At 41.2% G+C, this 20,498-nt stretch overlaps 1 protein-coding gene across 2 annotated transcripts; it reads right to left on the bottom strand.

The window, feature by feature from the left end:
- Positions 1 to 335: 335 nt before the first annotated feature.
- NUP50 (nucleoporin 50) lies at positions 336 to 17,377 on the bottom strand. Of its 2 annotated transcripts, none has more exons than XM_056339032.1 (9): positions 17,051 to 17,377; positions 14,149 to 14,227; positions 12,979 to 13,062; positions 10,610 to 10,805; positions 8,669 to 9,331; positions 7,636 to 7,714; positions 6,483 to 6,601; positions 4,112 to 4,314; positions 336 to 3,579 (listed from the first exon to the last, which is right to left on the bottom strand). In XM_056339032.1, the coding sequence occupies exons 2-8, from the start codon at positions 14,215 to 14,217 to the stop codon at positions 4,112 to 4,114; spliced, it is 1,413 nt and encodes a 470-aa protein (XP_056195007.1). In that variant the 5' UTR covers positions 14,218 to 14,227; positions 17,051 to 17,377; the 3' UTR covers positions 336 to 3,579. The 2 variants fall into 2 exon arrangements, with proteins under 2 accessions (XP_056195007.1, XP_056195008.1); XM_056339033.1 differs by having other exon boundaries at positions 336 to 2,836.
- Between the last annotated feature and the right edge of the window lie 3,121 nt (positions 17,378 to 20,498).

Raw genomic sequence — 20,498 nt, 5'->3', positions numbered from 1 at the left:
AAATCTTTCAGTATGCAAGCGGAGGGATTTTTAGAGGTTGATCTCTGCTGCCATTCTCTCAGCACGGAACCAGTTTTTCCCTCCCCGGTGGAAGGCGGCCCCAGAGCCGACTCAGCTCACCCACCTTGCCCGGCGGCAGCATTTTGCTGAAGTGGCTCTTGGGAACGTGACAGGTTTCAAAGCTGGCTTGAGGAAGGGGCAGAGGACGGTGCTGCTCTTAGCCGCAGCAGGCAGGGTGCAGGATTTTCTAGGCAGTTCTCCTGCGAGCATGTTTGTAAAATTCATTTTATTAATACGGTGGGTTACACTCAAAGTGAAAGTGATACACGAGACACTTATCTCCCATTCATTTATTCACATTTTCCATGGATTTTTGTACACTTCAAGGTATTAGAACTAATGAGAACATTGTTACATGACAAGTTATGTGAAACTTAAGTATCCACTGAAAAATTCAGAGCAGTTTGAAATCTATTAACAATTAACAAACCATCACATTCAGCATTTTCATTGGATTTATACTAGCTCATGCCACTTTAAGTTGTTTAATATTCATTAATTTCTGCACACAGGCACCAGCTACAAAATTTTAGCAATGCAAATAAGTTAAGGCATCCGAAAGTAAGTTCTTTAAGGACATTTTAAATGTTAGTGCTGCAAAGGGAGCTGAACTGAAGGTCTTAATAGTAAAGCGTACCTCCTAATTGGTTTAGGTTCTACAAATGTTCATTTGAACTGTAAATTTGATTTAAACTTTCACATCCGTCAACCAAAAGGGATTATAGGAACACTTGTTGTGCTCCCAAATAGTTAAGTACATTACAATGCCCCCCCCAAATACAGCATCTTAAAATAAAATTTAAACCAAGTGTAATAATCTTCCTTACAGGTGGTTCTGAGAATTAAAAGCAGCAGAGAGCTTGGTTTTCTGTTTTGGGGAGTGGGGAAGTGAGAGGGAAAGATTTTCAAGCAGCTGAAACTTCAAAATTACAGCAGAAGGAAGAACATGTGATTTGTATGAACACTCCCGCACCTACGGACAGCCAAAACAGTGAAGGCATTAACTCCAATTAGGGAAGAGACTTGCATTTTTAACATCCGGTAATTAAATATCTACTAAGATACAGGAGTGCCTCACTGGGTTAAATTCTGATCAAAATTCCTTCCTTGTATATAGCAGCTGCCACTTTGTTACGAAGGCATCAGTATAGCCACTTCTATGCTCTCTGCTAATTTATGCTTTTAACTCATTTTAGGCCTTTATTTCTGAGTAATCTCTGGCCTTTTACAGTACTTATATATTTTAGTATTTCTTAACTAGAAACTGAAACATCAAGGATTGTGCTTTATAACACCAAGTGAAAAGTTTATGACTTCATATTCCAGATAATTGCAGGGTCACTATGAATGACATTGATTAAAATCTCTAATTTTCACTAAAGTTCTTCCATGATCTTTTAGTGGCAACTTTCCCAATGCAAGATCACATGTTTATGCCTTTATTTGACATTCTAATTAACATGAGATTCCAATTATATGCCTTTCCCTAGCTTTACTGATAAATACGTACACTGCTGAAGAAGTAAGGTGTCTTGTCTCAATTAGTCTCTCCCACAGCTAACAGAAGATATTACTTGCTACCATGGATATTTTAAGGTATAATTCTTCCAACACAATTTATTATTATTCTCCTTGTTTTCCCCTTACAGCGTGCTCACCCTCAGGATCCCCACTCCTGAAAACCCGACAGAGGTGCACTAGCCGTTACTCGGTTTGCCAGCTTTAGAACTGGGCCAAACACCTGCGTGCAAAACTCCAGCTAGCCTCACTCGGGAGACAATCGTGAGGATACCTAGGGAGTTCATTTGTCTCACTTGTTCAAGTTCATTGGTCCACATTTCAATGGATGAACAAATAGTTACATATCCACAAGCTTTCGGTAGTAATCACAAACCCAAGACCACTAATAAAAATCTGTACAGAGTTGTTCTTAGGTGGGACACATAACAAATCCACTTCCCGCATGCAGCGGTCTAGTTGATGAACCTTTCTGCACAGAGACACGTTTAAGACACTACAGTCAAAAGACAAATGTAAAATTAACTCAGCCCTTGAACATTAAACCTGAGCCTGTAATAAAATTTCAGGCAGTGTTCTGCTTTTCATTCATACACAATTAACATGCATGCCTTCAGCTTTTGGCCTCCAATTTAGGCAGACTTTTTTTTTTAAAAAAAAAAAAGCATATTATTTTGAGGAATGTCCCTTCCTTTTAATGGTTAAGTACTGAGCCAGATGAAAAAAAAAAAAAGGCACTATTTCAAATACTATTTGAAATATAAACTAGTATCCGAGCTCCCTTTATGCTTGGGTGTTAAAAATGCAATTCCTGTGGCCTAAGCGTAGCTGAAACATGAGCAAAGGCCTTTGTTTTTGAACTTTGGTCAAAAGGGCTATAGATCCTAAGAAGTTTTTCCTCCTTTTAGTTAAGAGGGAGAAAAAGGCCATAACCTGAATTGTACAGTGAACTAGGACTAAAGGCAGCTGTTTGTCCCCCCCCAGAGAGGGGTGGGGAGCAGGTAAGATGTGCTGCATCTCATAAACAGTGCTACTACTCTTTCCCCACCTACAGGATGCCACTATTGTGGATTTCCAGGTCCCCTGTGAGAATTACATCATGCTGCTTTTTTTAAGGAATGGGATTTTTCCTCTGTGCCACCTTAGCCAGAGGCAGGCTGGCATGTTTCTTCCATCTCCCCAGAGCTGGCCAGTGTGACAGGTCTGAGAGCAGTTCAAGTTTAATCTTAACATCTAGCTCTTGGATAGTTTGCTAGAGCTGGAAGTGAAGCAGAAAAGCAATTGTTAGAGAAGGAGTTTCCAGCAAACAAGAAAAGGATTAAATAACCAAACATGGTCTGGTAAAGCAGTCATGGGAACTGAGAACAGAATGATGTCCTGATCCACAAATTATTGCCACGTAGTTAATTTTAACACAGCTGAAAACTGAGTTACACACTAAACCGGTGTTCCCTACTTGCAACAGAAAGCTTGTCCTAAAGCTGCAAACTACTGCTTTACTTAATACAATGCTGTAAAGCACTGTAGTAATTATTTTTCCTCATGTGCTAAAACTGAGACACACATTTATGTATGTATTTCCTGGTAGCGGCCAGAGGCAATACAAAGATCTATAAAAATCCTGAAATTTGTTTGTGAAAAGAGCTATTTTCAGAAAAGTAAGAGTAGCAAGACAAGTACAACATTTACAACTCTGCCTCTGCTGGGTTTCAGTTGTAGCCCAAAGGACTAGGGAAGAATTCTTCGGAGGGACCATAATGGAAGTGCAACCCTCTGCCCTGACTTGTCAGAAGTCAGTCAATGCCAGCTGTGGTTGTGGTCCAAGATAAACAGTCTTCCAGTTCTCTGCTTGTACTATTGCACATCATTAGCTTGTTGCTACAGTAAGAACAGAACTGACAGTTCTTCTCTAGGAAACGCTACTGTCAACAAGACTACGCAAGCACATTTTGTTTTAAATATCTGGAGATGCAGTCTTCTGAGCCCCAAAAGCACACAAGTCTGTAAGAGTTAAAACACAGTACAATATGTAATATTGTTGTCACTGAGTCTGAAAAGTTAGTTCTCATCAGAATAAAACAGACCAATTAAAATTAAAAAGCTGAAGTCTAGAAAGTTTCAACAGTTAAACATCAACATCCTTCCTTCTCAAAACAGGAGGTTGTTGCATTGCACCGCAGTCTGTGAGGAAGCTCTGGTACCGTATTCTTGTACTCTTGATTTCAGTCTATTTGGCCAAACTGACCAGTGTTAAAAACATACGCTTTAATTTAAATCAGTGCGCTTTATCCAGCAGAGGTCCTGCATTTAGGTACTGAAAAATGAGGGAGCACAGTTCAACACTTGTATTCTCTTAAAGCTTTTATTAGCTAGTTTAATTTTTCCTCATATAATTTTTCATTTTTCCAGAGTCCCTATAACAGTTCTTAATATCAGAGCAAAGAGTTAAGTGTTCAAGTGAAGTTACGGAATTAAAAAAAAAAGAGCAGCAGCAGTTTGGCAATAATTCCTCAAATCACTGACTGCAACTTACTTAAGCCTCCTTTTTCTCCAGTAAGATTTTGTGCAACTCATCTGCATCCTCACTTGTTTTCACCCTTACTAACATAGTGACAGGAGCAGTTGGATTCTTCTCATCAATCGGTGGATTAGGAACACAAACTATAAGAACGTTGTTTTTTCCGGTTCTTGTACATGGCATCTTAGGTGGAATTAGAACATTCAACAGTATGTTTCCTGCATATAAGGAGGAGAAAAAATTACCACTAGCAATTTTTCAGCTTTTACTGCAATACAGATGTTAGTATACTTAATAAATAGGGATTTAAGTTTGTGTTTGGAAAGAAGGCAATTCACAAACATCATGTATACTCATCTTATTCTTCCCTAAGCATCTGCTCATGGTCACTGTTCTCACAGATTTCTTTCCTCATTAGGAATGAGGAAATCTATGAAAATACTGCATCCTCCCTTTTTTAAGAGGAGTCTGAAGAATATCAAATGATAGTAGGGACACGCAGGAAAAAGGGAAGGGGACAAGGGAGAAGCAGCAAATGAGGAATCCAGTCACAGTGCTTAGTCGATGCTTATGCAAGTTACTCGTTCTGACCATCAAGCACAGTTCATAAGCAGAAGCAAAGAGTTAGCTTTAACACACGTACAGACATGTTAATCTAAAATTGGACAAACTATGGTAGAATAAGTACTTTCAATCCTCAAATCGTACAATGCATCTGATGTGGTCTGCCACCACATTACTAACAGCAGCTCTACGTCAACTTGTTAAATTATGCAGTGAGTTTGAGAGCTTTAGTATTAGTGGTCTATTAACACAGTTGCAAACAAACTCAAATCTGCTTCCACGGAAGATGCACACATTTTGTAAACCTGGTAAATAGTTCAGAACACGGTAGTAGTATTTAGGGAAAAGTCAGTCTTCGCCTTCCTTTCCAGTTCAGTTTTTCAACACAGTGAGATTTTAGGAAAGGATTATAGCACTGTGTGAAGATAGCAAAAAGGAAAGTGTGCATCACTATGACTGCAGCAGCGTCTAGAAACCAATGCTTGGAAACACCAAGCCGCAACATCTTAGTGTATGAGCTGAAGAAAAAGAAGAGATTTCCTAATACATCACCTCAGATGAAGGCAGAGGGAATGTAAATCAACATCATGAAAATTAGCATCAGCTGAGTGAGAAACCAAGACTTGAGTTAAGAGTAGGTAACTTGAAGAAATCAAGTTTTCATCTGCTCTATTCAAACACATTCAACTCCCCAAGGAAATGCTGAAATCATCAACAGCTCTGCCATACATCTGCCTTCAGTGTTACCACCAAGAACTGCTCTTCATCTGGCAAACCTTGTCTCCACTGAAAAATCTTCACAATTTAAAAGTGACTAACAACACAGGAGTCCTGATCTCACCAGGTGTTTGAAAACTGCCCCTAATGGGCCTGCAGAGACTCCATTTAGACTTGCCAGAGTGCATTATAAACAAAGTGAGGTGAGACTTACCAGTAGCCTACACTGCAGCATGGCTTTTGTCCTGTTTCCTACAAGCATACTATTTATTCTACTTTTATGGAAGTTGCCAAGTGCACGTGAACCTCACGTGCAGGTTTGTTGAAATTTAAGTACTGAAGTGTAGCAAAGCTTCTTTCGAATGAGTATCAAAACAGAGATTTGCTCAGCCAGAACATTACACCTTAAAAACTGTAACACATCAAGTCCCTAACTTCTAAAAGCAAAGAAACAGTTGAGTCTTTTTTTTTTAATCGCAGAATTTATCTCAGAAGATATTCTGAGGAACTATCGCACTACGGGTTCTCTAATTCTGTAAAGTCAACGTACCATTTGTGATCCAAGTGAAGTTAGCTAAAACACAGTTCAACTGCTGGACTTCAGCAAGCATTTTAAGAGCAATGCATAGAGCAAAATCCTGCGTGCCCAATATATATAATGCTCCCCTTCACCCCCAAGTACATCAGATGCATGAGCCTGCTATTTACATAGTCAGGATGAATTGCAGACGAGACAGTTGGCCTGCACCTTAGCACAAAATTTGTTCCTCTTCATTCATTACACCTGGGACATTTATACCTCCACTGTGGGTATTAAGCAACACTTCAAAGCCACTCAACAAGCTGGGGATGGAGAAAAGCTATTAAAGGGGGAGAATACCTACACACACCACATAACCGCTTACTTCCTTGCACTGCTTCATGTGCACTACTTTGTAATACTCATTAGAGGCATCCAATTGCTTGTTCAATACTTTAAGTTCTTAAAAAAAAAAAGTAAAAAGGTTTTCACTAATCGTGTCTGTTAGGCTGCATAACAAACAAAATTCTAATGTTTAGCAGGGAGTTTCACATCAAGACTTGCTATTAGAAGAAATTTACTTACCTAAATTGGTATCTGCTCGGACCAAGAGTTGAGTTTTTTCATTTCCTGCTGGCTTTAAGTGTAATGTTCCTACACCTTTTTCTTTAAATTCATTATCCTTCTTGTAGAACAGTTTGCACCTGTGGGAAAAAACCCAACAACAAAAACAAAACCCAAACCTTGTTTGAGCAGATACATAGAGATTAAATACAAAGGTATCTTCCAAACACACACACATATATATGTATGCATCTAACTCACAGTAAGCCAATAGTTGAACAATAATCAGGAGTTAACATGCTGTAAGTAGCATAAATTTTTATTATTCTTGACTCCGTTTCACATGCCAATGGATAGTACTCCCAGTTTGGAAAGAGAAAGTTAGTATCTCTTTCAGTATTGAAATTACAAAGCTACTGTTTAAAAACACTAATTACAAAACCACAATAACTCGCTGTATGATTCTAAGGTTATAATAAGACTTTCATGTAAAATTTAAAAACATTTTTTTTTTTTAAGTTAAGCGCTAATAAACATAACTCCATTCTTCATAAATTAGCACGTACCTTCTCTCAGATAAAGCAAATGACTTTTTGCAGGACAAGTTCTGTGCTAAGTGTTAAGCAGACAAGCAATTACTTGGACTATTGAACACGCTTTGAAAAACTACTTCTAGTAGTGCTAGTCTCATTTTGAACTTAAAAGTACAACTTCTTCACTCCTTCATACAACAATCAGCGTTTTCCAACTGAAGAGTCTTATTTCAGGCTATGCAAATAGTGGGGTACCTGACTGATTTTTCAGAAGTACAGCACGTTATTTCTCTGGTACAAGACCTACAATTTACTTACAAAACCTGACAAACACAGCATTATCACCTTCATTTGTAAAAAACTGATCACAAGTATAACAAAAACTAGCTATTAGTGCTTGTGTCCAAGATACACAGTAATTTTAGTGAGATCTTACACACTTTTGTCTGTAACTAACTTTTTTTGCAAGTGGAACTTGCGAAGTATTCTATATTGTTCCTAACAAGTTTTATTAACTAGGAAATCAAGAACATCTATGTCAGTAATTATGCACTGCAGTGGTGAAGAATAGCAATATGCAGATACAAATTTAATTTTCCACATTATAATTATAACCACTGTTCCAAGTTAAAGTCACTTACTTCTTTGAGTAGAAAGCATCATCCTCTTTTATTTCATTAACAATTACTTTTGGTGGCTCTTCTTCCTCCTCTTCTCCTCCTTAAAATAAGTTTTAATATGTTAGTGTTGTGAGCATATAACCTGGGAATTATTTTTGGCATTGTATTTGAACTACCTTACACATGCTGTATTTGACATGTACACGTGTGGCCTCTCAATGAATGCCAAAACACATTTAAGTCAGTATAGGCTCTGAAGCAGCTTCAGCTACAGAAAAAAAATCTGACTTCCTTTTCATTCAGCCACACCCCTCAAGCAACTTCCATGCTCATCTTCAGTTTAAATGGTATGAAAATAACCCAACTCCCGGCAAACAAACGCAGAAAATAAAAAGCTTACCAAGTCAAACTTAAGTGAAAACCTTCTGTCAAGGGGATAATGGTTGTAACATTTCAAAGAATAGTCTCCATAAATGGGTCCAAGTAAAGCATAATAAGTACTTCCAACAGCCAGGTTTAATTTGGGGGAAGGGAATTACTTGCAGGAGTAACAGCAGCAGGATTATGCCTTTCCAGTCCCTCAACTGCTAGGATTTCTATCAGCTTACCGTTCCCAGCTTAGGTAAACAGCAGAGTAAAACTGTCAGGCAGCATGTAACTTTATTGGCCTTACAGTCTATTAGGTAAGATGTATGAAATTGTTCTGTATCTTACACATTTTACTAAGGGGATCTCTTGATGTCCTGCAGACTCAAAGATGAACATACCAGCTGCTTTAAAATCCATTGTTTCGAGTCTTATATTCAGCTAAAGATTTATGTCTTACTACAGGAAGTATAAATCTAACAGGAATACATAGGTTTTGATAACCATATACTTTTAGTGTTACTTAAACAGTATAGAAGACAGGTATTTCCAGATCAGTGGTACAGTGTTGTACTTTCAAATTCAAGAACAATTATGATTAGTTCAGCTTACTATTATTTCATCTTTGCAGTATTAAGTCACACATTCACAGTTTAACATTAAAATCATAGTTTTAAATAGAAATTACCTTTATCATCACTATTGCCACTTTCTGTTTGAGCTTCCAATACATTGGTGGATACTGCAGTGCCAGACTTAGCCTGGTTTGCGTCTTTTCTAAACAAACCTGAATTCCCAGGAGAAAATGAGAAACCACTAAGTGTTCCTGAACTGAGGGAACCCAAAAGAGAACTGTCAACACTCTTGCCAAAATTAAATGAGACTGTTGATGTAGCTCCTAATGATGGGTCTTTTTTTTCTGATGCAGCTTCAGGTTTTTTGTCCACAGTATCCTCAGTTTTTTTGTTGTTAAACAGAAAAGTCGATCCTTGCTGTAGCTTTGAATTCCCAAATGCAGAAACAGGCTGAGAGCCAGGTGTCTTGTTGCTTTCATTTTCAGAGCCGCTATCACTACTGCTTCCATGTTGCTGTTCAATATTTGCTAAATACTTCTCATAGTCTCTAAAGATGGGTGTCAGGTCACATAGTGGGTTTGTGTTTACATGCTTCACTATCCAGTCACGCACAGAACAGTTTAAAGCTGCTAACTGTTTGTGGTAAACACTAGAGCTACAAACTTTACTCTGAGCATAGCCAGATGAGGATGGTTGATTGCCACCATTAGCTTTTGGGCTCGCGGCCTTTTTCTCAGTAAATGCAGTAGTAATAGGACCATTTGATATTGTGGATCCTGTTAGAAGAAAAACATGGGTTAGAAGATATTTTTTTTTTCCAGAAAGCAGAGTTCTCATAAAAGCCTAACTGATGTTCTGGGTATTTCTTTATCAAATTGCTCATTCTTGCTCAGTTATGTGCCTTCTCTAGGATGACAACACCATGTGCCAGATACTCTGGTACAAGTGAACAGATGATACTGTGCAACAAGCCTAAACTCCTTTAGAAAAGTATGTTAGTTCAGGGACCTGTAAATGTAGGACTTCAGTAGATGGAGCACACAGTTGTACAAAAAAAAAATAATCCAAAGAAATCTTGTACAAAGTAACATAAAAAAAAAATTTGAAGTTTTGTATTTCACCAAAACCTCCAAGATCTTAAAGCAAGCTCTACCAAGCTGTAACAGCTTACTAAGACGCATTACTCAAGTTATCTCTTGCTCCTTGTACTTTAAAAACCTATGAACACTCTAGCCCATGATTGCATGTTTTGGGTGGTTTCCATATAAAAACCACAATAAGGAAATTAAGAAAATCCTCATTAAGTATTTAAGTGTCTCCTAACTTAGTTAAGCTCAGTGAAATCTAAATTACTCAGATGTGGTATGCTGACTAAAACACTGTGGCATGGTTAACATTTTTGCATCTCAAACACAAATGGCCAGAACTAATATTCTCCAGGGACTACCAAAGCATGAGACTAGAGTTAGACTTGCCAAAATATTTCAAGTATCTTAAAATGTAGGTATCAATGTAACAGATAAAATTCTAGTAAGACCATTTGCAACATAAGATATACAGGGAAGGTTACAACTTCAGCTATGCAGCTTCTGTTTATCAAGAACCACAAAAAATATAGAAATAAGATCTTAAAAAAAATTAAACATACAAAGAAACTGCACTCCTAATAGATATTTTCCATTAGCTTTTTTTTTTTTTAATTAAATTCAGAGATTTGGGACAATTAGTTAACTGGAATATGTTATCAGCTGGTTTATACTATTTGGAGACTTATCTTATGCCAATGTCTTCCACTCCCATTTGTGCCTATAAAGCTTTTACCTCCTGTATTAGATCAAATACAAATTTAGTCTCTACATCTTAAAATCCCATGCATTTGATAAGTTGTCCCTCCAGCAGTCTAAAATCTTTTTAAGAAATGTTACAAACAGGAATAAAGTCTCAAAACCTTAACACTACACAGTTGTTCAAATTGGGTTTTTCACTATTAAAATAACCCTACAGACCTTATGGCTGATTTTGTTGATAAATATGTATGGTTATTTAAAACTTACCGAACGCTGATTGTGTTTCGGAGGCGGTCTTTAAACTGCCGAAAGAAGGAGTGCTGGAGACACTACTGCTTCCATTAGACAGCCCTTCTAAAGGTTTTACTCCTGCACCGTTACCAAATCCACTGAAGCCACCTCCTCCTTTTCCAGAAGGCAATATAAAGCCTTTAAAACCTTTAAAAGCTCCTCCACTTTCAGACTGGGGAAGGGGGAGGGGGGAAGAGAGATTGAGAGAGAACCAGTTACATACATCTCCACAAAAAACCTATCTGCATTTGATACTCCATTTATTTTACTGTGGTTCAGAGTGTCATTTTGTGCATTATTCTGTCAGCTATGTGAACAAAGTTAATAGCTTCCTTGTGACACATATTGCTACTATTTTTAAAGGACTCAGATGGCTGGTATGAAAATAAACTAGATCTAGGAAGTGGATACCTAAAACTTTTTCAGAGCAGCGGATGTGTTTGACTACCTATTTAGACATTCACAGCATCTTATTTTGTTTAAATAATTACACAGCAATATGTAATTGCAGGCTTATTTTCAGCAACTTTTAGCATTTACAACTGCAATTAAGAGTCCAACACTTCAAGCCACTCATCAAAGCAGCACACTCTGTAGTCACCTATGTAACATGTTAAGTGATTTACCCAAAATTTTTCAATGTGACTGATGGGAGAAGCCAAGATATTATGTTACGAAGTACAGTCTATGTATGTTTTCTGCAGCCTTTTCATTACCTAGTTCTGAACACTATTATTTTATGGTATAGTTTCTCACATGTTTTTAAAAGATATAGCGTGATTAACATGCAAATAGGCACTACCACTTTTAGGTACTACATTAAGGTCTTTTGAGGTTATAAGCACTTATTACTGGAAGCGGACTTTCAACGTCTCTGGAAAGCCATCAAAGCAAAACTGAGAATTGCTTCTGAGTTTCATCTGCTTTTGCCACTGAAGAAATAGCAACACTTACCAATTTTAGGTTCTATTTCAGTATGTGGCCTTGTGGGTATGGGCTCTTTTGATTCCCTTTGTGCTTTACTTTCTCCAGTGCAGTCCTCATTTGTCATTTCTAGGTAGCTATTTTTACTCTGCCTCTCTCTGATCAGTCCTACCTCTCTCTCTCTGGACATCCAAGTTAAACTGCAGTCTTTTTCTTTGCAGCGTTCTGCTTCCTCCATTTAGAAACATTAGTATGTTTCAAGTTTACCTTTTTGTAAATGTTTCACGGGTTTCTTATGCAACCTCAACTGTCCTGCCACCTCTTCTGCTTTTTAGACACTGTGCAGCCTACCGTAGCTCTTCCAGCTTTGAGCTCTAACAGCTGGCTCCCAGCCTCCTGACTATTTTTCTACCATCACCTGGTCCTCTTTCTCAGCCAGTTCTGTTTTTCCTATGCCACTCGGCCCCGAATCCCTCCTGCTCAAGTTGTGGTTTACTTCTTGCATTACTTCTTCCCAGTTAAAACCTTTAATTAACTGCATCTTTTACCACATTTGTGGCTAAAACTACTATAGTGGGATAAGACAAGCTTCCTCATTTACACCACTTGGACAGCAGAAGGAAAATCAAAAGCACAGGAGAAAACTATCTAGCCCTTAATTGTGCCTAGTCCCATTCAATCCAAAAACAATTTGAGTGATAGGTAAAGTTTCTCTCCTATTTCTAAAACAGTGCATTCCCTGTTAAAAGAATGCTTCATGGAAAGACACATATGACAAAGCATCTGTCAGGAACTTCTTAAAGGACTAGAATTTGGTTGGACTGAGTTAATGCTTTCACAGGGACTAAACCCTGAACAAAGGCCAACTTCCTTTCAGTTTTCAATCTGCTACTGCAAAGAGTAGATGGCACTCAAGTTCTTGGGGGAGGGGGTTGACAGGGGGGAAGTAGCAGCAGTCTTAACACAAGACCTGTTTTTCATTCTCAGAACAGCTTAGTATTTTAGCTTTTACTTATTTAGCCTCTGTCTGAGACATCTCCCAGCCCTCCACTATGGATAACTAGTAACTTTCAATTTCTAGGCTTCTAGCTCTGCAAAGAATGAAACTGGAGCAGTTTGAACACAGTATCACCCACCCATAGATGACCTTGTGCCTGAAACACATTGCATTTCTACTTCAAAAATAAACATCTCTTCACCCAGTCAATACTCGTCTTAGCCATTTTTCATTCTAGCCTTACTCTTAATGGAATAGTAAGCAAAAATTGATTTGCATGTATGAGCTGACTAGCTGCATATACCTTCTAAATAATAGTTTTATACAGTATTATTACAAGCCCAAGTAAGTAAAAACCTGAGCACAGACGTCATATTTTGCAACTAAGTCCAACTACAACAATAATGGTCAGCAATTACATTACCTCTGATCCAACATTTCGGCGCTTTGCTTTTTTAATAGCTCTGTTCTTCAGGACTTCTTCACTAGCTACTGAGAATGTTCCCACCTTTAACAGGAAGTTTTGGAATCATTAGTGAAATTCTTGGAATACATAGAGCCATCACAGTCTGAAGAGATGGCTGAGTAACATTGTTCCCTAACAAATAAGGGAAGTAGAAAAAAAAGTAAAAAAAACCCAGAAAACCAGATAAAAAATGTAGTACTGTGATTAGCCTGCCAGCTACTTGGACACTAGCTAATACTTTGAAAACTCTCGTCTGTGTTGTTCTGCATTGTATTTCCCTTCGTGAAATCTCAATTTTATTACAACAAACAATTAAAAAAAAATTAAAAGAAATCTTAAAACAAAACCATAAGATATCTTTGCTGAAGGTAATCTGTCAGTATTGCACTGTTACAAGCAATCTTCAGTTTGGAGAAAGTATATTGAGAAGTATGACCTAAGTCAATCTGCAGTCTGCTGTAGTTCAGGTATTAGTGAAGGCAGCTAATGACTAATTACTACCCTGTAATAAATGAGGACATTAAGCTTTCTTATATTTAAACTTCTGGAAGTATACTGTCAAGTTTTCTTTCTTACATTTTATAGGCCTAAACATTTAATACTTTCAGTAGCAGAGAAGCTAGCACAGTTCGTTTAGAGATAATACATGAGCCATAAGTATGAGACACAGAATGTGAAAATCCTCTTTCACAAGCACTGAGCACTACAAATTAACATATTTCTGAAATTAATTATTTAATTAATTTATTTAATTTCTTTAAGAAAAAAAAGAAGTCATGAGACATGAAAAAAATTTATCTCAAGAAATCAAAACCGCTGTTCTTGTGAACTCAATCACACATCTGAAGAATTCAAAAGCACTATGCATTTTAACAAGCCTGGGTTTCCCTTTAGAAATGTAAAGTTCCTTTCCCCTGAGCTGCTGATGTAATTTGAACTGTTAAAAGCTGCTTTGCCATATACGGTCTGAATATATTGGAACCTTTATTTAAACAAACAAAAAAAATCACTTACACAAAATTATCTTTAATTGCTACACTTTTAACCAATTTCACCCACAAGATAAACAGCACATGTAAATGACTACCCTACTACCTGAAGGGGTTTGGGATCTATAGTGTATCTTACCTCCTCAGCTTCATCCTCCTGATCCCAGTTTCTGTCAGTCAGCTCCTTCTCTGCAATTCTCTTTGCCATTTTTCCACACCTGTGTGGGGGACAAAAAAAGCGTAGAATAAATTGCACAGAAATTAAATTTAAGCACCAATGATCTTCAATTTGTATTACTCAGAACAAATAATGAGAATCAGAGTTAACAGAGAAGCAGGTAAAAACTGGAATGGCAGTTGAAAACCAAATGTTTCTAACAACTGTTGTGGCAACTACAATCAACAGCATTTGAGACTAAAGTTGTGGTAGTAAGCCATATTTGATCTTAAATTTAAGCAACAACAGAAACATGCAGGTCAATTATGGGGTAAGTTTTCTTCAGCAGCAATGCTGGCTAGAGAAATTCCTTTCAATCCCATAACCCTTATACCTGGTCATCACTTACTCTGAAGGGCTGCAAAAACAAAAAATATTTTAGAAAGATCTGCTTAAAACACTCCATATTCCACTCCATCTTGCCTCAGGATACCCATGTAAGAAGCAAGAAAGAAGCTGCATTATAGCATCTAAAATAAATACTGATGAAGACCTGCTGAAGCAACTGGACAGAAAACTTGGGTAAGAATGAAGACAATGCCCTCCTACAAAAAAACAGGATCAGTAGAATATTACTAATTATAATTTTTTAAAATTGTATTGCAAATAAATCAGATTATTTTTCACTCCAAAGGACATGTAAAGCGTATCATAGATTTTAGAGCAATTACCGTAAGCAGCCAGCCATGATTTTGCTAGTAATCTCTGCAATGTACAAGAAAATCAACACTGGAGAAGAAATGTCTGTAACAGTTCTGAGTTCAATTTCACTAAAGTACAACTTATCAGCTGTGTACAAAACCAAAGAATGAATCCAGCTATGACATTTTGTATCTGAAAGACTTGGCAAACAATCACATTACTCAAATCTTACATGAAAAGTGTTTTTACTAACTATTATCATCTGACACTAAATATGAAAACTTTTCAAAGGAAAGATGTGGGTTTATAGCAATTTTAGACTCAAGCAAGCACAAAAAAAGAAACTCTTAAACCCTCTCAGGTTTGTGATTAAGACCTAGCCAGATTTAAAAATAAATTTAAAAATCCACAGTTGAATTTCAGAGCCAAAAACGGTAACAATACATGGTTCCAGAACATCTTGTTTAGCCGGCAAAATATTTTTAAACAGAACAGTAAATCCAACTGCACAGCAGTCTTGCAGAGATCACACGTCAAAGTCATGAATTTTGGTCTAACACTTCACAAATAAGGTCAAGTTATTAGGAGATTTTGGAAGTACAGTGACAAAAGATCGTTTTGGGTAAACACTTCTAAACACCCTAATCCACACCAACCTGAAAGTAGAGGTCCTACCATGAGCTGCTTGATTCTCTGCAGACCGAGGAACTATTTAAATCTAACGCGGGGGGGGGGGAAGGAAAATTTTAAAGTCGTATTGGCTCCCCAGTCCAGTCTCCCAGAAGGGTATACAAACACTTGCAACCAGGAAGACAAGACTGCATCTCTTTGGCAGCAGCCAGATCTCCAAGGCTAGTAAAACCTAGAATTACAGGATGGGATTCCACAGAAGGTCATTACCACTCTTAACTCAGCCACTGAAGCATGACAAGCACATTAACCTGAAAGCCTGTTCTCCACCAATAGGACAGGGGTAAACCTGTCGGCCTTGGCTGCAGCTTCTTTGCACCTACCTGTGTTTATGATTTCTCTACATCAATACTGACAACAGACTCTTAACATAAAGACAGAAGAAGCAAGAGAATCCTAGACACATCTTCTAACCTGTGAAACAAGAAGCAATACAAACCCACCTTTTATCTGATAATTATAACCATCAAGAAGTCTTAGCAAATGTTGAATAGGTTGAGATGGGTGTATTTTGAGCAACAGCTCTTTCCATTTAAGAACAAAACAAGCCACAATATAGATGTTCTGTTGAACAGTAAAATCCACCTAGCAACTACCGCTGCCTTGACGCAGCAGTTCGAGAGCAAAACGTAACATTCGCATTCCACAGCATCACTATATATCCCATAAGACTACAAAACTTGCGCTGCTGGAGCGCCCAGGCTAAAACCTGGCGGCAGAAGCCGCCGCTGGTTACCGCACCCCACCGCAGGACGGAGCCGTGCGCTGCCGGGCCCCAGCCGAGCGAGGGCGCGGGCAGGCGGCAACGGCAGCCGCGCTGCGCCCGGGGCTGCCCGCCGTTCGCCTTCCCGGGGAGGATCATCTGTCCTCGGCGCAGGCTCGCTGGGTCTCACGTACAAAGTGCCGCTCGCTGCCTTTCCCAGGGCCTGGCTGCAGTCCCCTGGAGCACCCCGAGTGCTTCCCGCCCACCCCTCACCGCAGCTCCGCACCTCCGAGGCGGCGGGGGGTGCGGGCCCCCGCGCCGGGGCATCTCGCCAAAACGTCATCGCCCCGCGGTAGCGCCCGCCGGGCCCTGCGGGGCTCCCAGGGTGAGCTCCTGCCCCAGGCGGCAGCCCTCAGCCCGCAGGTGACGCTGGCGGGCGGCTCGTCCCTGCTCCTCGCCCCTTCCTGGAAACCCACGCGCTCTCCTGAGGGAAGCGCCGCCAGCGGCCGGCCCGGGCCCGGCGGGGAGGCCTGCGGGGAGACACCTGCCCGCGCTCGGACGCACGCCCGGTCCGGCGCCCCGCCGGAGGCACCGGCTCGTCGGGTACGGGGACAAGCTCCCCCCGGGGACGCCGGCGCGCCCGCCCGCCCCCAGCACCCCGCCTGGCCCGAGGGCCGGCCGCAGCCCTGCCCCACCGTGTGTCCCGCCGTCCGCCCCCCCCCCCCCCCGCCCCACGCACGTCAAAAGCAGCAGGACGGGCGGCCCCGGGCGCAAGCTGCTGGCACTTACCCCCACGGGGCGTCCGCTGGCGGGCGCGGGGCGACGGGGCCGGGCTGGCGGCTCAGCGGCGCGGCGCTGCGCTGGGCTGCGGGGCCGAGGCTGCGGCGGGCAGGAGGCGGAGTCTGGTCACAGGCTGCCCGGGCCCGGAGCTGCCCATCCCCCAGCCAGGCCCTCCGCCCCCTCTACCTCCGTGGTCACCGGCGTTGCTTAACTCGGCGTCAAGCCGCTACCGCTTTGTCCCCCCTGAAAGACGGAATATTTTTTTTAAGAAAAATAAAAAAGGAAAGGCACCCGCTGCCGTACGCGCCACCGCCTCCACCGCGCATGCGCCTCCCTCCTCCCGCGGCCGGCGTGGCGGGGGGGGCAGAGGGGCGGGCCCGGCGGTAGCACCGCAACCTGTTGCCGGGGCGCGGGTCACGTGGCTGCCGCAGCCCAATGGATGGGCTCGTCCTGCCAACGGCCGGCTGGGCCGCGCATGCTCCCTGCGGGCGGGACGGCGCTCGCGCCGGCCGTTCGAATTGTCGTCACGTGGCCGCCCCCTCCCCGCGGCGGGCTGTGAGGCGGGGGCCGGCATGGCAGCGACGGCGGGGTGCGCGGCTGCCTCACGGCCCCCGGTCAGGCCGCGCACGGCGGCTGAGGGGTGTCCAAGCTCCCCCTGCAGCAGCTGAGTCCACCTCCTTGGCCCGGCCGGGCGCGGCGGCCGCTGACTCACAGGGCAGGGCTGGCTGCGGCCTGGCTTGCGGCGGGAGCAGCAGCTGTTTGCCAGGCCCTGCGCCTGACTGACCTATAAAACCTTGGCTCGCTCGCTGCCTCCCTGGCGGCCTTTCCTCCCTGCGGTGCAGTAATGCGCGGGGTTAGCGCTGGTGGGAAGTGCCTGGAGTGAGGGTAACGTCCTCTGCCGCAGTGACAGGTTGAACAGGGTGACTCCCAAGCACGTTATCACCATGTACAGCAACCAAGTGCTACCTTAGAACATTAAACATGAAGGCAGAGTAAACCGAAAAACTGCAATTCTCATGCCTTGTCTCAGGTGTTCGCTTACAGCGAAGACTCAGGGTTACCACACTTGAAGGCTGAAACACCTTGATCTAATGGAGGAAAAAAAAAAGGCAAGAAATTGCTTCTTGTAAAGAACTCACTCTCCTAATATTTTTGAAAAATACACACATGGCAGTAGGTAAGAGGCACTGATACTGTATCTGGGACCTTAAGGCTCCTAAGGTACGTAACTTCAACTCCCCAGTTGTGTTACCTAGTTCTACCTTTGAACAATGTGTTTTCAATGTGGTTTTCTTCTTTATAAAATGTGCAAATATTTTGAACCATCATCAGATAATAATTTGGAAAATTTACTTTACCTGCCCACCTGGGATTTCAGATAACACTATTTTAAAATGTGTCTCACTGCATAATGATGGCATAAACCAATGTTAATGCCTTGAATGTAAAATTAAATGTTTCCTAAATATCTTCTATTGCTTGCTGTCAAAAGCAGGATTGTCACAGTGCCATTAAAATTTTTCTTGAACTGGCACTTAGCTGTTTTGATCCCATTTGTGTTTAGATCACATCAGTGACCCCATGTGGATTTTTTAAATTTTCTTTAATCCAGGAAGACAAAACACATTCTTTAGCCTTTTCTTACATGGCCTATCTGGCAACCCTTTTGAAAAGTTCTCTCTTGCTGAAAAAATAAAATCCTTGAAATAGCTCTGTTATCTGTGGTAAATCCAACCTGTACTTGCTGTCCTGCAGGCTCCTATGAGTTAAAGGTTATTCTCTCCTAGAGTTTGGGTGCATTCTAGTTTGCCCTTTTACAGTTGCAGTAACAGTCAGAGATGCAGTCTTCAAAGAGAATTTCTAAAATAATTGCTCTTTGCTTTGTTAGCACAAACAATGTGCAAGGTACTGTTACTAACAAACACTGTGACCTTATTGTCCAATCAGACCAGAAGATTTATGGATTTTCAGATCTGTGTTCCTGGCGGAGCTGAAGAAACTGGAGTGGTTTAATCTGGAGCAAAGGAGGCTGAGGGGAGACCGTATGGTTCTCTACAACTACCTGAAAGGAGGTTGTAGCGAGGTGGGTGTCAGTCTCTTCTCCCAAGAAATGACCGATAGGACAAAAGGGAATGGCCTCAAGTTGCACCAGGGGAGGTTTAGATTGGGTATTAGGAAAAAATTCTTCACCGAAAGGGTTGTCAGGCATTGGAACAGGCTGCCCAGGGAGGTGGTTGAGTCACCATCCCTGGAGGTATTAAAAGACATGTAGCTGTGGCACTTAGGGACAGGGTTTAGTGGTGGACTGGGCAGTGCTGGGTTAACGGTTGGACTCAATGATCTTAAAGGTCTTTTTCCAACCTAAGCAATTCTATGATTTTAGGACTTTTCTAAGCCATGGAGGCTTCTCCCTGAATTTCGTGGTGTTGGGCTTGTTTAGCCTCAAAACCTCAAAGATGTCTCCTTGTGCAGAGAAGCACTCTTGAGTTCCTGCTTAGAAAGGTTTTTCCCCTCCAGTTTTTAAGTACTGTATTTCCTATTTGCTTTCCACTCTCTCTTGGAAATGTTGTAAGAACGCCTTTTATTCTGGCTGTTAAGTACTGTTGTATTTGGCCATTGTCTGCCCTCTGCATTGCTGGGAGCTGTTAATGGCTGCTCTATTTCTACCCCTCCCAGGATCCTTATGCTCTGGCAAGTTAGTTCTTTAAGGCCAGGCATATAGCAGTACAACAATGAGCAGATAACCCTAATAAAGCGTGATTTGCATAAACAAGCAGAAACATGCCATGTTCTCCTTATGAGTTCCTCATCAGATGGCCAATTCTCATCCCAGTCTAAGAATATCTGCTTTTACATTGGCCTTCCCAGCAGCCATGTTGAGGCTCAGTGTAATATAAAACAAAAGCAGTGTCAGTGGGTGAGGTCAATACCATTTACCAGGCATTTTGCATTATCTGTGTTCAAAAATGCTGAGATGAGCATGAAACTGTAGAGAGAGATGATAAGGTGGTCAGCGAAGCAAAGTTTTATGTGTACGGACGCCAGCACAGCTGCAGGAATACGAAAGCAAAGACCTTCAGGCATTCAGAGAATTCTGCAGTTTTAACTAGACTTCATCTGTCCTGTCTTCCCTGAGTCACATTTTTTCCCCCGTTACTTCTTTAATATTCTCTTCAGCTTCGTTTCCTTCAGCTGCTGTTCCTTTACCTTTTCCTGTGCCATGCCCCCTGTAGAGTCACTATTGACTTTCTTTTCTCCTGATTGTTCTGTTCTTTCTCTCTCCCCATAAAACCATTATGCTTTTTCCTTATTTCTTTGGTTTACACCCTGTTTCTCTATTCTGTGCTCTTCTGAAGCACGCTGCTTGCAAAGCTGTATAGGGTTAGTATTCTTTGAGTATTGCCTGCCACACAGAAAGCCTTGGTTGGGTTTCAAAAATAAACATAAAAGTAACTAA

This window comes from Falco biarmicus, chromosome 5 (assembly GCF_023638135.1).
Source record: "Falco biarmicus isolate bFalBia1 chromosome 5, bFalBia1.pri, whole genome shotgun sequence".
Classification (NCBI taxonomy): domain Eukaryota; kingdom Metazoa; phylum Chordata; class Aves; order Falconiformes; family Falconidae; genus Falco; species Falco biarmicus.
This window is presented reverse-complemented; position numbering and strand designations above follow the sequence as displayed.